General features: G+C 43.8%; 1 protein-coding gene across 1 annotated transcript in view; it reads left to right on the top strand.

Annotated features, from left to right (window-relative positions):
• LOC137047428 (uncharacterized) overlaps positions 1-13,525 on the top strand; it is a 43,043-nt gene extending 29,518 nt beyond the window's left edge. Inside the window, exon 5 of the mRNA XM_067425059.1 lies at positions 12,977-13,525. Within this exon, the coding sequence (XP_067281160.1) occupies positions 12,977-13,308 (332 nt within the window). The 3' untranslated portion in view covers positions 13,309-13,525. The remainder of the gene's footprint in view (positions 1-12,976) is intronic.
• The last annotated feature ends 2,350 nt before the right edge of the window (positions 13,526-15,875 follow it).

Raw genomic sequence — 15,875 nt, 5'->3', positions numbered from 1 at the left:
GTTCTGTGAGGGGTCTAACGTTAGTGATAATGTTGTAACAGTTTTTCTGTTACTAATAGCTTCTCAGTAAAGCAGTGCTAATATTCGCCTGAGCATTAGGGGGCGCTCTGGTTGGAAACATGCTAGGGCCTACCTATTTAAGGGATAGGAGAAGGAGAAAAGAGTAGGAAGTTGATCCTCTACCTTCACGGAGATGCTTACCTCATGGCTTTTGCCCTGGTTAAGGAACTTTATAGTTCTAAGCTCATCTGTAAGTGATTATTTATTTTTATTTTTATTTTTATTTGCTAATTATGGTTTGTAGTATATAGTTATGGGTTGTTGGTTTGTTTGTTTGTTTGTTTGAATGTTTCTACAGAGGGTTTGTGTTCTGGGCAGTTATGGAGTACTTGGGGGATTATACAACTGAGAAGATGGAATGGAGAGAATTGATTTCAACTACTGTTTGACTGTTACCTGGCGGTAGACCAAAGCTAAGTTTCAGACATTGAGGCCTTCTCTTCCAGATGAACTTAGTGGTGGAATCATCCTGACCTTTGAAGTAATATCTTCTCAAAATTATAAATTGCACAGACTGAGTAAAGCTTATGGTCCTAACTGGTCCTAAAAGAAAGACTGTGGGTTGGGGTACTGGACTGTTTGTTGTTCTCTATTTACCAATTGGGATGTGTATCATGTTAAATCTCTGTATGTATGCCCTTATACTTAATACATCTGACTCATGAGCAAAATTATTCTGTGTGGTCCCTCAGTACATGTAATACTTAAACTAAAATAAAAAGGATAGGTGTTACATAAAATGGCGCCCGAACAGGGACCTGAAAGGTAAAACCTAAAACCAAATTGTAGAACGTAGAGGGTTAATTTGGTTTTGACCAGACTGATTTTGCTTCTTATGAGTCCTTGTGTTTAATGTATGAAGGTTTAAGTGAACGTTGGGGTTGAGCCAGAACATTGAGTGACTAGGTTCACCTTTATAATTGATTTATAAGATTGACACACAATGGCTAACCGATGTGATGAGACAGAGGGTGAGAATACTTCAGAACCAGACTATTCCACTGCACCTTTCACTATCAGACGAGAACCAGTACAAGACCTTATTCAATCTCTCAGTCATTTATATCTGGATAATGAAGTAGAGGATGGGGGGCATGAAGACAGTTCTCAATACTTGCCATTACCACCTCCACCACCTCCTCAAGCAGAAGATCCTTCCAGTTGGGAATCAAGAGTGAGCAAAATAGAGTCTAAAATAGATGATCTGGAGAAATCTTTTGGTGTGTTTTCTAATGACGTGCAGCATGATATTGATAAGCAAAATCACAGGTTGACTGTTATGGAGGAGCAGGTACAGAACCTCTTTTCCCAGCAGAAGGACCATCATAAACGGATCAAGCGATTGGAGGAGACATTGCCCAATGAACTCAAGTTTGAATGCCAACAGGTAAAAGAAATCTTAGAAAAGAGTATACAGCAAGTAGGACAAGCAAAGATGGATTGTATGTCACGAAGAGATGTTCAGTTGAAATCTTTAATTCACTCTACCCACACTGTGACATCTACACCGCACTTCAGTCCACCACTACCCACAGATACTCCGACCCATCCTATACATTTTAAAACTCCAATCAAGATGGATTTCCCAAGGTTTGGCAGTTTGGAGGGAGAAGACCCTATGTCATTCCTTGAGAGATGTGATGAGTACCTTGCAATTCAACCACTTAATGATGCTGAGATATTAGCTATGATGCCTTCTGTGTTAACTCATACAACCAAGGATTGGTGGCTTGCAGAGAAGAAGAAGGTAAGAACTTGGGGGCAATTCAAGAAGACATTTTTACAATCTTTTTTTGCCTGATGACTATGAAGTTGAGGTTGAAAGAAGAATTAGAGAACGGAAACAAGGACTTGATGAAAGTATTCGAACATTTGCTTATCAGTATCGAGCCTTATGTCTGCGATTGAAACCTTCCATGTCAGAACGGGAAATACTCCAAGCTACCCTTAGAAACTGTAATCCTCGTGTCGCCAGCATACTCAGAGGCACAGTCTCTACAGTGGACGAAATGGTACGGGTGGGAACCCTAGTGGAAAGGGATGTTAGTGAGGAAAGAGCTTATTGGAGACAGAGACAAGCAGAACATCAGGCTAAGGTGAATGGAGCCAATAAAACAGTAAAAGGGCGGCAATCAAACCCTCATATTGCTGTGGTGTCAGGAAATGTGGAAAAGCAGCTTGACCCATTATCCCTGTCAATCACCATCAAGGACTATAGATGTCAAGCAGTTTTGGACACAGGTAGTACATATTCTTTGCTTCAGGAGTCTTACTGGAAAAAAATTAAGCCCCGCACCGAAATGTGGCAGTCCAGTAGAGGTCAGACTTTCTCACTTGCTAATGGTCAGGTACAGACAGCCTTAGGAAAGGTAAGCTGGAGTTGTACGCTACATGGACATCAATATCCATTCAGAGCCTATGTGATGAGGGACCAAGATCTAAACCTACCCATTATACTTGGCCTAGAGTTTTTGATGGATTCGGGAATCCAGATTGATTTCAAAGAGAAGACCTATATGCTTTCTGAAGAAACGGAGGTAAAACATCCATTCCTGCTATATGCTTCTTCAGCAACCATCAGTCTACATTTGGCATTACCTTTAGCTCAAGTGTCTTCCTCCACATTAGAAATCATTAAAGGACTGGTAAGTCAAGCAGATGTTCCTAGAGCTCAGAAATGCCAGCTAGAAGCCTTAATGCTTGATCGGCCTACGGTTTGCACTGAATCCCTGGGCCAAACTTCGGTGATCCGACATCAGATTCACACCTCAGAGGAGATTCCTGTTCGCAAAAGGGCCTACCCTGTTTCTGTGTCCAAACAACAGTTTATTGATCAGGAAATTACCAACATGTTGGGAAAAGGGATAATCCGACCATCAACTTCTCCATGGGCAGCTCCTATAGTGCTTGTCCCCAAGAAGGATGGTACTATACGTTTCTGTATTGATTACAGAGCTTTAAATGCCAAAACACCCTTAGATGGCTTTCCCATGCCACAAATCCAAGACATACTGGAATCCATGTATGGTGCTTCAATTTTCAGCACATTAGATCTCAAAAGCGGCTACTGGCAGGTGCTTATGGATGAGGAAAGTATTCCCAAGACTGCGTTTGTAACTAAAAATGCCCAGTATGAATTTGTGTGTCTACCCTTTGGACTGAGAAACTCGGCTGCAACTTTTCAACGCCTGATGAATACCATATTAAGAGAATGTCTTGGTAAATTCTGTTTCGTCTATTTAGATGATATTGTAATTTATTCAAAGAGTATTCAAGACCATTTTGAACACCTTAAACAGCTCTTTGACCTGTTAGAAGCTGCTGGTTTGAGTCTGAACCTGAAGAAGTGCAATCTGCTCCAAGGATCCATCACTTTCTTAGGACATGTGGTATCTGCTGAAGGAGTGCGCACTGAAACTACCAAAGTGGAGGCGGTCCAGAATGTCCCTGTCCCAACAACGCTGAAAGAGGTACAACGCTTTTTAGGTCTTGCTGGTTGGTACCATAGGTTTATTCCACGTTTTTCGGAGATTGCTGCACCATTACATGCTCTGAAGTGCAAGAACAGTGCATGGGAGTGGACCATGGAATGTCAACAGTCTTTTGACAAACTGAAAATTGCTCTTCAAAAAACACCTGTTTTGGTACCACCTGACTTCACAAAAATGTTTAAAGTTCAGACAGATGCCAGCAATGTCGGCCTAGGAGCTGTGTTGACTCAGGATCATGATGGAGATGAACACGTTATAGCATATGCTTCGAAACTGCTTCATGGAGCTGAGAAGTCCTATTCCACTCCTGAAAAGGAATGTTTGGCAGTGGTTTGGGCAGTCGAGAAATGGAAACAGTATCTGGAAGGGAAACATTTCGAGGTATTTACAGATCATGCTGCCCTGACGTGGGTTTTCAATCATCCCCGACCAACTTCTCGATTGACTAGGTGGGCTCTGAGATTACAAAGCTTTGATTTCACAGTCAGATATCGAAAGGGGCAATGTAATGTAGTACCAGACACACTCTCTAGGAGTATACCTTTCCAAGAAGTCAAAGGTCAAATAGCTATATGTCAGGCAACAACCACTGGATCGGATTTACCGGTCAACTGGGATGAAATTGGAATTACTCAGAAGCAAGATCCCTTACTTCAGCCTTTGTGGGAAGCTGCAAAGTTACCTGTAACAGACCCAACACGTATTCATTATGTCGTTCAAAATGACTATTTATTTCGTTGTGTGCCCAATCAACATCAAGGGGAAACTATGCAGGTAATTATACCATTGGTATTAAGAGAGAAGTTCTTACAGTTTGCTCATTCCAATCCCTTGAGTGGACATCTGGGGCGGATGAAGACATTGAGGCGCTTACTCAATGTTGTTTACTGGCCAGAGATACGCAAGGATGTTTGGAGTTTTTGTACAGCGTGTCAGACTTGCCAGATTTATAAACCGAGAATATCCAAGCTGTCTGGTCACCTGCAGTCAACACCCGTAGTGGAGCCAGGCCACATGTTAGGGGTTGATCTTATGGGTCCCTTCCCAAAGAGTTCTCAGTCTAATGAATACTTGATGGTGGTGGTGGACTACTGCAGTAAATGGGTAGAATTATTTCCGCTGAGATCTGCCAAGACTCATCTCATTGTTAATGTCTTGATAAAAGAGATCTTCACTCGATGGGGAACACCCACATACTTAGTCTCAGACCGTGGGCCACAGTTTACAGCACAACTTCTGAATGATGCATGTAAGCGCTGGGGGATTATTCAGAAGCTAACGACACCATACCATCCACAAACTAATATTACTGAAAGAACCAATCGAACTCTCAAGGCTATGATATCTTCCTTTGTTAAGGACAATCACAGACAATGGGATAGATGGATATCCGAGTTCCGGTATGCCATAAATACGGCGTGGCAGGAAAGTACAGGTCTGACCCCCGCCGAGATTGCTTTGGGTAGAAAATTAAAAGGCCCCATGGAACGACTCCTACGAAACCCGCCTAGTCCTGATCATATGGCCTATGGAAATGTTGAGAGGCAGAAAGAACTCTTTGAAAGAGTAAAAGAGAAGACTAGTCAAGCTCAAGAACGACAAGCAAGGTACTATAACCGAAGAAGGAAACGTGAGTCATTCAAAGAAGGAGACTTGGTATGGATAGGTACTCACCCTCTGTCTCGAGCCTCGGACTCCTATATGGCAAAACTGGCGCCGAAATGGCAAGGGCCAGCTAAAGTTCTTAAAAAGTTGAACAATGTTAATTACCAAGTAGTAATGTTGAATGATACAAAACGAATTGAAACTTTTCATGTGGAAAAGATGAAAAAGTTTTATGGAACTACTTAAACATGTTCTTTAAGGGGAGGGGTATGTAACAGTTTTTCTGTTACTAATAGCTTCTCAGTAAAGCAGTGCTAATATTCGCCTGAGCATTAGGGGGCGCTCTGGTTGGAAACATGCTAGGGCCTACCTATTTAAGGGATAGGAGAAGGAGAAAAGAGTAGGAAGTTGATCCTCTACCTTCACGGAGATGCTTACCTCATGGCTTTTGCCCTGGTTGAGGAACTTTATAGTTCTAAGCTCATCTGTAAGTGATTATTTATTTTTATTTTTATTTGCTAATTATGGTTTGTAGTATATAGTTATGGGTTGTTGGTTTGTTTGTTTGTTTGTTTGAATGTTTCTACAGAGGGTTTGTGTTCTGGGCAGTTATGGAGTACTTGGGGGATTATACAACTGAGAAGATGGAATGGAGAGAATTGATTTCAACTACTGTTTGACTGTTACCTGGCGGTAGACCAAAGCTAAGTTTCAGACATTGAGGCCTTCTCTTCCAGATGAACTTAGTGGTGGAATCATCCTGACCTTTGAAGTAATATCTTCTCAAAATTATAAATTGCACAGACTGAGTAAAGCTTATGGTCCTAACTGGTCCTAAAAGAAAGACTGTGGGTTGGGGTACTGGACTGTTTGTTGTTCTCTATTTACCAATTGGGATGTGTATCATGTTAAATCTCTGTATGTATGCCCTTATACTTAATACATCTGACTCATGAGCAAAATTATTCTGTGTGGTCCCTCAGTACATGTAATACTTAAACTAAAATAAAAAGGATAGGTGTTACAATGTGAACTGGTGTTCTGTGATGGGTCTAACGTTAGTGATAATGTGAACTGGTGTTCTCTGATGGGTCTAACGTTAGTGATAATGTGAACTGGTGTTCTCTGATGGGTCTAACGTTAGTGATAATGTGAACTGGTGTTCTCTGATGGGTCTAACGTTAGTGATAATGTGAACTGGTGTTCTGTGAGGGGTCTAACGTTAGTGATAATGTGAACTGGTGTTCTGTGAGGGGTCTAACGTTAGTGATAATGTGAACTGGTGTTCTGTGAGGGGTCTAACGTTAGTGATAATGTGAACTGGTGTTCTGTGAGGGGTCTAACGTTAGTGATAATGTGAACTGGTGTTCTGTGATGGGTCTAACGTTAGTGATAATGGGAACTGGTGTTCTGTGAGGGGTCTAACGTTAGTGATAATGTGAACTGGCGTTCTGTGAGGGGTCTAACGTTAGTGATAATGTGAACTGGTGTTCTGTGATGGGTCTAACGTTAGTGATAATGTGAACTGGTGTTCTGTGATGGGTCTAACGTTAGTGATAATGTGAACTGGTGTTCTGTGATGGGTCTAACGTTAGTGATAATGTGAACTGGTGTTCTGTGAGGGGTCTAACGTTAGTGATAATGTGAACTGGTGTTCTGTGAGGGGTCTAACGTTAGTGATAATGTGAACTGGTGTTCTGTGATGGGTCTAACGTTAGTGATAATGTGAACTGGTGTTCTGTGAGGGGTCTAACGTTAGTGATAATGTGAACTGGTGTTCTCTGAGGGGTCTAACGTTAGTGATAATGTGAACTGGTGTTCTGTGACGGGTCTAACGTTAGTGATAATGTGAACTGGTGTTCTGTGAGGGGTTTAACGTTAGTGATAATGTGAACTGGTGTTCTGTGATGGGTCTAACGTTAGTGGTAATGTGAACTGTTGTTCTGTGATGGGTCTAGCGTTAGTGATAATGTGAACTGGTGTTCTGTGATGGGTCTAACGTTAGTGATAATGTGAACTGGTGTTCTGTGATGGGTCTAACGTTAGTGATAATGTGAACTGGTGTTCTGTGACGGGTCTAACGTTAGTGATAATGTGAACTGGTGTTCTGTGATGGGTCTAACGTTAGTGATAATGTGAACTGGTGTTCTGTCGGGGGTCTAACGTTAGTGATAATGTGAACTGGTGTTCTGTGAGGGGTTTAACATTAGTGATAATGTGAACTGGTGTTCTGTCGGGGGTCTAACGTTAGTGATAATGTGAACTGGTGTTCTGTCGGGGGTCTAACGTTAGTGATAATGTGAACTGGTGTTCTGTGAGGGGTCTAACGTTAGTGATAATGTGAACTGGTGTTCTGTGATGGGTCTAACGTTAGTGATAATGTGAACTGGTGTTCTGTGATGGGGTCTAACGTTAGTGATAATGTGAACTGGTGTTCTGTGACGGGTCTAACGTTAGTGATAATGTGAACTGGCGTTCTGTGAGGGGTCTAACGTTAGTGATAATGTGAACTGGTGTTCTCTGATGGGTCTAACGTTAGTGATAATGTGAACTGGTGTTCTGTGATGGGTCTAACGTTAGTGATAATGTGAACTGGTGTTCTCTGATGGGTCTAACGTTAGTGATCATGTGAACTGGTCTTCTCTGATGGGTCTAACGTTAGTGATAATGTGAACTGGTGTTCTGTGAGGGGTCTAAGGTTAGTGATAATGTGAACTGGTGTTCTGTGAGGGGTCTAACATTAGTGATAATGTGAACTGGTGTTCGGTGAGGGGTCTAACGTTAGTGATAATGTGAACTGGTGTTCTGTGAGGGGTCTAACGTTAGTGATAATGTGAACTGGTGTTATGTGACGGGTCTAACGTTAGTGATAATGTGAACTGGTGTTCTGTGACGGGTCTAACGTTAGTGATAATGTGAACTGCTGTTCTTTGAGGGGTCTAACGTTAGTGATAATGTGAGCTGGTGTTCTGTGAGGGGTCTAACGTTAGTGATAATGTGAACTGGTGTTCTGTGATGGGTCTAACGTTAGTGATAATGTGAACTGGTGTTCTGTGATGGGTCTAACGTTAGTGATAATGTGAACTGGTGTTCTGTGATGGGTCTAACGTTAGTGATAATGTGAACTGGTGTTCTGTGAGGGGTCTAACGTTAGTGATAATGTGAACTGGTGTTCTGTGATGGGTCTAACATTAGTGATAATGTGAACTGGTGTTCTGTGAGGGGTCTAACTTTAGTGATAATGTGAACTGGTGTTCTGTGAGGGGTCTAACGATAGTGATAATGTGAACTGGTGTTCTGTGATGGGTCTAACGTTAGTGATAATGTGAACTAGTGTTCTGTGACGGGTCTAACGTTAGTGATAATGTGAACTGGTGTTCTGTGACGGGTCTAACGTTAGTGATAATGTGAACTGGTGTTCTGTGATGGGTCTAACGTTAGTGATAATGTGAACTGGTGTTCTGTGATGGGTCTAACGTTAGTGATAATGTGAACTGGTGTTCTGTGAGGGGTCTAACGTTAGTGATAATGTGAACTGGTGTTCTGTGAGGGGTCTAACGTTAGTGATAATGTGAACTGGTGTTCTGTGACGGGTCTAACGTTAGTGATAATGTGAACTGGTGTTCTGTGACGGGTCTAACGTTAGTGATAATGTGAACTGTTGTTCTGTGACGGGTCTAACGTTAGTGATAAAGTGAACTGGTGCTCTGTGATGGGTCTAACGTTAGTGATAATGTGAACTGGTGTTCTGTGACGGGTCTAACCTTAGTGATAAAGTGAACTGGTGTTCTGTGATGGGGTCTAACGTTAGTGATAATGTGAACTGGTGTTCTGTGACGGGTCTAACGTTAGTGATAGTGTGAACTGGTGTTCTGTGATGGGTCTAACGTTAGTGATAATGTGAACTGGTGTTCTGTTAGGGGTCTAACGTTAGTGATAATGTGAATTGGTGTTCTGTGAGGGGTCTAACGTTAGTGATAATGTGAACTGGTGCTCTGTGATGGGTCTAACGTTAGTGATAATGTGAACTGGTGTTCTGTGATGGGTCTAATGTTAGTGATAATGTGAACTGGTGTTCTGTGATGGGTCTAACGTTAGTGATAGTGTGAACTGGTGTTCTGTGACGGGTCTAATGTTAGTGATAATGTGAACTGGTGTTCTGTGATGGGTCTAACGTTAGTGATAATGTGAACTGGTGTTCTGTGATGGGTCTAACGTTAGTGATAATGTGAACTGGTGTTCTGTGATGGGGTCTAACGTTAGTGATAATGTGAACTGGTGTTCTGTGATGGGTCTAACGTTAGTGATAATGTGAACTGGTGTTCTGTGACGGGTCTAACGTTAGTGATAATGTGAACTGGTGTTCTGTGAGGGGTCTAACGTTAGTGATAATGTGAACTGGTGTTCTGTGATGGGTCTAACGTTAGTGATAATGTGAACTGGTGTTCTGTGATGGGTCTAACGATAGTGATAATGTGAACTGGTGTTCTGTGATGGGTCTAACGTTAGTGATAATGTGAACTGGTGTTCTGTGACGGGTCTAACGTTAGTGATAATGTGAACTGGTGTTCTGTGAGGGGTCTAACGTTAGTGATAATGTGAACTGGTGTTCTGTGAGGGGTCTAACGTTAGTGATAATGTGAACTGGTGTTCTGTGACGGGTCTAACGTTAGTGATAATGTGAACTGGTGTTCTGTGACGGGTCTAACGTTAGTGATAATGTGAACTGGTGTTCTGTGAGGGGTCTAACGTTAGTGATAATGTGAACTGGTGTTCTGTGAGGGGTCTAACGTTGTCTGGACTGACAACAGTAAATAGACAGACAATCACAGAGAGTGCTATGCTGAAGAGCAATAACTTCCACCATTATGCGCCGGCTCCCCTTTTATACTTCCAGGTATGCCGTCACAATGACATCATCACGCACGCCAATTGGATTGGACTAGTGTCTATTTGGACTTCAGATTCGCTGATGCTTAGGGAGCATCCCCAAATTCGTTGTTCCAACGCACTGGGAAGTTGTCATGGCACAAACAAGGGAAAATGGTGCGAGGACTCATGTGCAGAAGAAAGATGATTTATTTACAAAAACAAAACATAAAACTCAAAACAACAACCCACGAGGGGGAAAAACACATAATAGAATAATATAAATGCAAACTTAAACAAACCAACAGAATCACGGGGAGGACGGAAGACGCAGACATTACACAAGGATCCAACACAGACTGGCAAACACAAGGAGATTATAAAGGGAACCAACAAGGCAGATAATGAGGGAGAACAGGTGGGGCAATTTAACCAATAATCAGATAACAAGAAGGGCGGGGTTGACAGTAGACCGGAGACATGACAAAACCCACATGTGCACACAAGACAGGACAGGCATGTGACATTACCCCCTCCTTAAGGAGCGGCTACCAGACGCTCCACTAGGGACGGGAGGGACAGACCAGGGCGGGACGGGAGGGACAGACCAGGGCGGGACGGGAGGGACAGACCAGGGCGGGACGGGAGGGACAGACCAGGGCGGGACGGGAGGGACAGACCAGGGGGGCACGGGAGGGACAGACCAGGGGGGCACGGGAGGGACAGACCAGGGGGGCACGGGAGGGACAAACAAGGAAGGAACAGACAAGGGAGGGGTCAACAAGGGAAACATGGGGAAAACAAAAAGTTCAGGAGGCCATGGTGGCACACAAAGTTCGACTGGCCAGGACGGCCCGCCGAGGTCGGGAGGCCCACCGAGTTCAGGCGGCCCGCAGAGTTCAGGCGGCCAGGGCGGCGCGGTGAGAGCAGGACTCCTGGGTGGTGCGGTCAGTGCAGGGGGCGCCAGGGAGGCGCGGTGAAAGCAGGACGCCTCAGCGGCGCACGGAGAGCAGGACGCCTCAGCGGCGCGGTGAGAGCAGGACGCCTCAGCGGCGCACGGAGAGCAGGACGCCTCAGCGGCGCACGGAGAGCAGGACGCCTCAGCGGCGCACGGAGAGCAGGACGCCTCAGCGCTGCACGGAGAGCAGGTCGCCTCAGCGGCGCACGGAGAGCAGGACGCCTCAGCGGCGCACGGAGAGCAGGACGCCTCAGCGGCGCACGGAGGGCAGGACGCCTCAGCGGCGCACGGAGGGCAGGACGCCTCAGCGGCGCACGGAGGGCAGGACGCCTCAGCGGCGCACGGAGGGCAGGACGCCTCAGCGGCGCACGGAGGGCTAGACGCCTCAGCGGCGCACGGAGGGCAGGACGCCTCAGCGGCGCACGGAGGGCAGGACGCCTCAGCGGCGCACGGAGGGCAGGACGCCTCAGCGGCGCACGGAGGGCAGGACGCCTCAGCGGCGCACGGAGGGCAGGACGCCTCAGCGGCGCACGGAGGGCAGGACGCCTCAGCGGCGCACGGAGGGCAGGACGCCTCAGCGGCGCACGGAGGGCAGGACGCCTCAGCGGCGCACGGAGGGCAGGACGCCTCAGCGGCGCACGGAGGGCAGGACGCCTCAGCGGCGCACGGAGGGCAGGACGCCTCAGCGGCGCACGGAGGGCAGGACGCCTCAGCGGCGCACGGAGGGCAGGACGCCTCAGCGGCGCACGGAGAGCCTCGGGGAAACTTCTCCAGTCCAGCACTATCCACCGGCACTGGGACCACCGGAACACGATCCACCGGCACTGGGACAACCGGAACCAGATCCACCGGCACTGGGACAACCGGAACCAAATCCACCGGCACTGGGATCACCGGAACACGATCCACCGGCACAGGGACCACCGGACCACGATCCGCCGGCACAGGGACCACCTGCACACGATCCGCCGGCACAGGGACCACCTGCACACGATCCGCCGGCACAGGGACCACCGGACCACGATCCGCCGGCACAGGGACCACCGGACCACGATCCGCCGGCACAGGGACCACCGGAACACGATCCGCCGGCACAGGGACCACCGGCACAGGGACCACCGGAACACGATCCACCGGAACTGGGACCACCGGAGTGGTGGATGACACCCTGTGCTTCTCCCAAGCATGCAGGACTGCCACCACAAACCCTCCCATTACGGCCCTCCAGGCCATGTCTGGACTCGGGATTCCCGGACTCGGGACCCCCGGAACTGGCACCGAGGGAGAACTTCTCTGCTGAGTCCTCATTGTATGGTTGGATCCTTCTGTCACGTCACAAACAAGGGAAAATGGTGCGAGGACTCATGTGCAGAAGAAAGATGATTTATTTACAAAAACAAAACATAAAACTCAAAACAACAACCCACGAGGGGGAAAAAACACATAATAGAATAATATAAATGCAAACTTAAACAAACCAACAGAATCACGGGGAGGACGGAAGACGCAGACATTACACAAGGATCCAACACAGACTGGCAAACACAAGGAGATTATAACGGGAACCAACAAGGCAGATAATGAGGGAGAACAGGTGGGGCAATTTAACTAATAATCAGATAACAAGAAGGGTGGGGTTGACAGTAGACCGGAGACATGACAAAACCCACATGTGCACACAAGACAGGACAGGCATGTGACAGAAGTTCCCTCGATAAGGAACATGGTTCATTTTCATAGGGACTGCCAGTGACTGGCCGTTCCACCCATAAAATGCAACCTGTTTATTCTAATATATGATTTATATTAACATTAGTTCCAGAATAGAACATGATCAATATCAACATTTACCATTAAATTTAAAGAGTGTAATTGGAATATGTCTTCAAAAATATCCAAGGGAAGGATGTAAAGGGCTAAGGGCTTTAAATCTTTTAGCAGTGAGTTTGCAAAAAGAAGAAAACCATTTTTAAAAAGTATGCTCTTTTCCCAGGTACCACTCCTCCACCTGAATGGAAATTTACTTTGCCAGCTGAAGTGTGTTTTTGGTTTCTCGTGGCTCTGGGGGTCCTGATGGTCCTGATGGTGGGGCTGCTTGTGGGGGTTCTGGTAGTTCTGATTCAGATTAAATCAGATGTCAAGAAATGCCAATCTCAACACAGAAACAGCCAGGAAGACAGAAACCAAGAAGACAGAAACAGCCAGGAAGACATAAACCAAGAAGACAGAAACAGCCAGGAAGACAGAAACAGCCAGGAAGACATAAACCAAGAAGACATTGACCAGGAAGGGCTCCAACTGCAACCATTACATGGTGCCCACTAACCAGTGCCCGGGACACTGGTTAGATCCAACCGATCTAATCAGATCGACCTCTGATCAGAGGATTCGTTCTACATATTTCTGCAGATAAGTGTGTGTGATTATATGTATAATCTATGATAATATCCTAATGATGTGTGAGCTGAGATTATCAAGTATGTCACTCTCTTTACAAGATTGACCAATAAAATAACATCCAGTACCCAGAGGCGGGGCGCAAATCCACTTTTGTTCTAGTCAATTTTCTTAATAACGAGATATGTTGTCAACATATTTTACATATTAACGACATTGTGTCATAAAACAAACTTACCGTTTTGGTAACACTTTACTTGAAGGGGTGTGCATAAGACTGACATGACACCTTCATGACACGTGTCATGTCATGAATATGAACGAGTTTTTATGCATGTTTATGACAACTGTCATTAAGTGTCATTCGCTTAATTATGTCATTTTTAATGCAATGATGACATTTCAGAGTTGTCTTTGTTATGACAACTTGACATAAACCAATACATCATAACCTGTCAGTGTCTTTGTTATGACAACTTGACATAAACCAATACATCATAACCTGTCAGTGTCTTTGTTATGACAACTTGACATAAACCAATACATCATAACCTGTCATAAACATGACATAACAGATTATCAAATTTAAGAAACTTACTTAGCTTATAGGGTTAACCTTAAACTGTCATGTGGTTGGTTTTGATGTTGACTGAGGCCATTATAATGTCATATTTTTTTCAGTGGCACAAGTTTCATTTGTCATTAAAATGTAATTAGGTGTTAATACGCTGTCAAATATTTTTTTAATAACAGCATCATTAATATTTTTCAGTTCATAATGTTTTATTTTATTTTTTAAGTTTCCTCCACCAGCTTCAACAGAAGGTTAGATAATAGACAATTTCAAATGTCTTAAAAATATGAAAAGGAGTTCGAGAAATAAAATCAATCATTTAATTTTTAAGACCTGCCCTCTCACAGAACTGACTCTTAAAAACACAAGGCATGAATTTATACACAGGTGACCAGCACCAATTAACGCAAAAAGGGGAAAACACGTACACAAATAATGGCCATTACACAAAATAAACACACACACATATACATATACATATACATATACATATATATATATATATATATATATATATATATATATATATATATATATATATATATATATATATATATATATATATCAACATCATATACACACATGAACAAACACAGAAAAATAACACTTTGTCAAATGACTTCACTTTATAAATTATCTTCCGATGTATAAAAATAAGAGGAATAGTCTTTAGAGCCCCACCCCGGGCTGAACAAGGAATGGTTACACTAGATCCTAGGCCGGAACATTATATATAGGGCCAACGTTTCCGCCCGAACCCCTTTTGACGGTGCACCAGCACACGGGACTCCGCCATAACAAACAGACAAACAAAGAAATGGTAAGAATAAACTCAAACTATTCGTTAAAGAGTGAGCTAAAGTTTAAATAAAGTATATTAAACCCAAAATAACGTTGTTGTGAATTGTTTTTACTTACTGCAAACTAAATTGATATTAAACACCTAAACAAACTAACCTGACTGAGGCTCTGTCATTATCTATTACAGCGTACACATAACCAGTGGTGCCACCATAGACATCATCATATAGGTGTATATGTCTATGCCATATCATTTTGAGTTATATTAATAGTTTTTAATGACTCTGTACGATTGCCTCTATGATGCCATATTTCAGGTCAAGCTAAATATTCATGACACTGTTATAAAATAATTTGCCAGAGTATTGACACTTAATGACATGTAAATGACAAATTCAACTTGTACCACTGTAGTTTAGGTCAAGAAATATATTCATGACAATGTTATGAAATAATTTGACGCAGTATTGACACTTAATGACATGTTAATGACAAATTCAACTTGTACCAATAGTTTAGGTCAAGAAATATATTCATGACAATGTTATAAAATAATTTGACAGAGGATTGACACTTAATGACATGTAAATGACAAATTAAATTTATAAAAAAAATCATGACATTATAATAGCCTAATAACAGCCAACATCAAAACCAACCACATGACAGTTTAATAATAATAATAGATTTTATTTATAAAGCACTTTTCATTCCGAAGAATCTCAAAGTGCAACAAAGGGAAAAAATAACAATACATGAATAACAAGTAAAAATGACATCTCAACATCATGCCGGACGCTGATGACGCTAGCCTGGTGCAAACTTCAGCCACCATGCAGTTCAAGCCCGAGGGAGACCACCAGTGAGCAGCCGACACCCAGAAGAGAGAGCAGCCGCAGCGAGCAACATCAAATGTCCTTCAAACCAAAACCAACCACAAATTCAAACAAAAACAGAAGAGAAGCGGTGAAAAAACGGCAAACAACGTCCTCTCAGTGGCTGCCAGCAATCAGCAACAGTCCCAATTTTAGCTCGGACTGTTAGACTAGTCACAAACATAAGAAAATAAAATAAAATCTAAATTTAATAGTACAGTTAACATGATTTGTGGGTGGAGAAG

The sequence above is a fragment of the Pseudorasbora parva genome, chromosome 19, assembly GCF_024679245.1.
Source record: "Pseudorasbora parva isolate DD20220531a chromosome 19, ASM2467924v1, whole genome shotgun sequence".
In the NCBI taxonomy this organism is placed as follows: Eukaryota; Metazoa; Chordata; class Actinopteri; order Cypriniformes; family Gobionidae; genus Pseudorasbora; species Pseudorasbora parva.
Note: the sequence above shows the minus strand (reverse complement) of the source record. Positions and strands in the feature narration are given on the sequence as shown.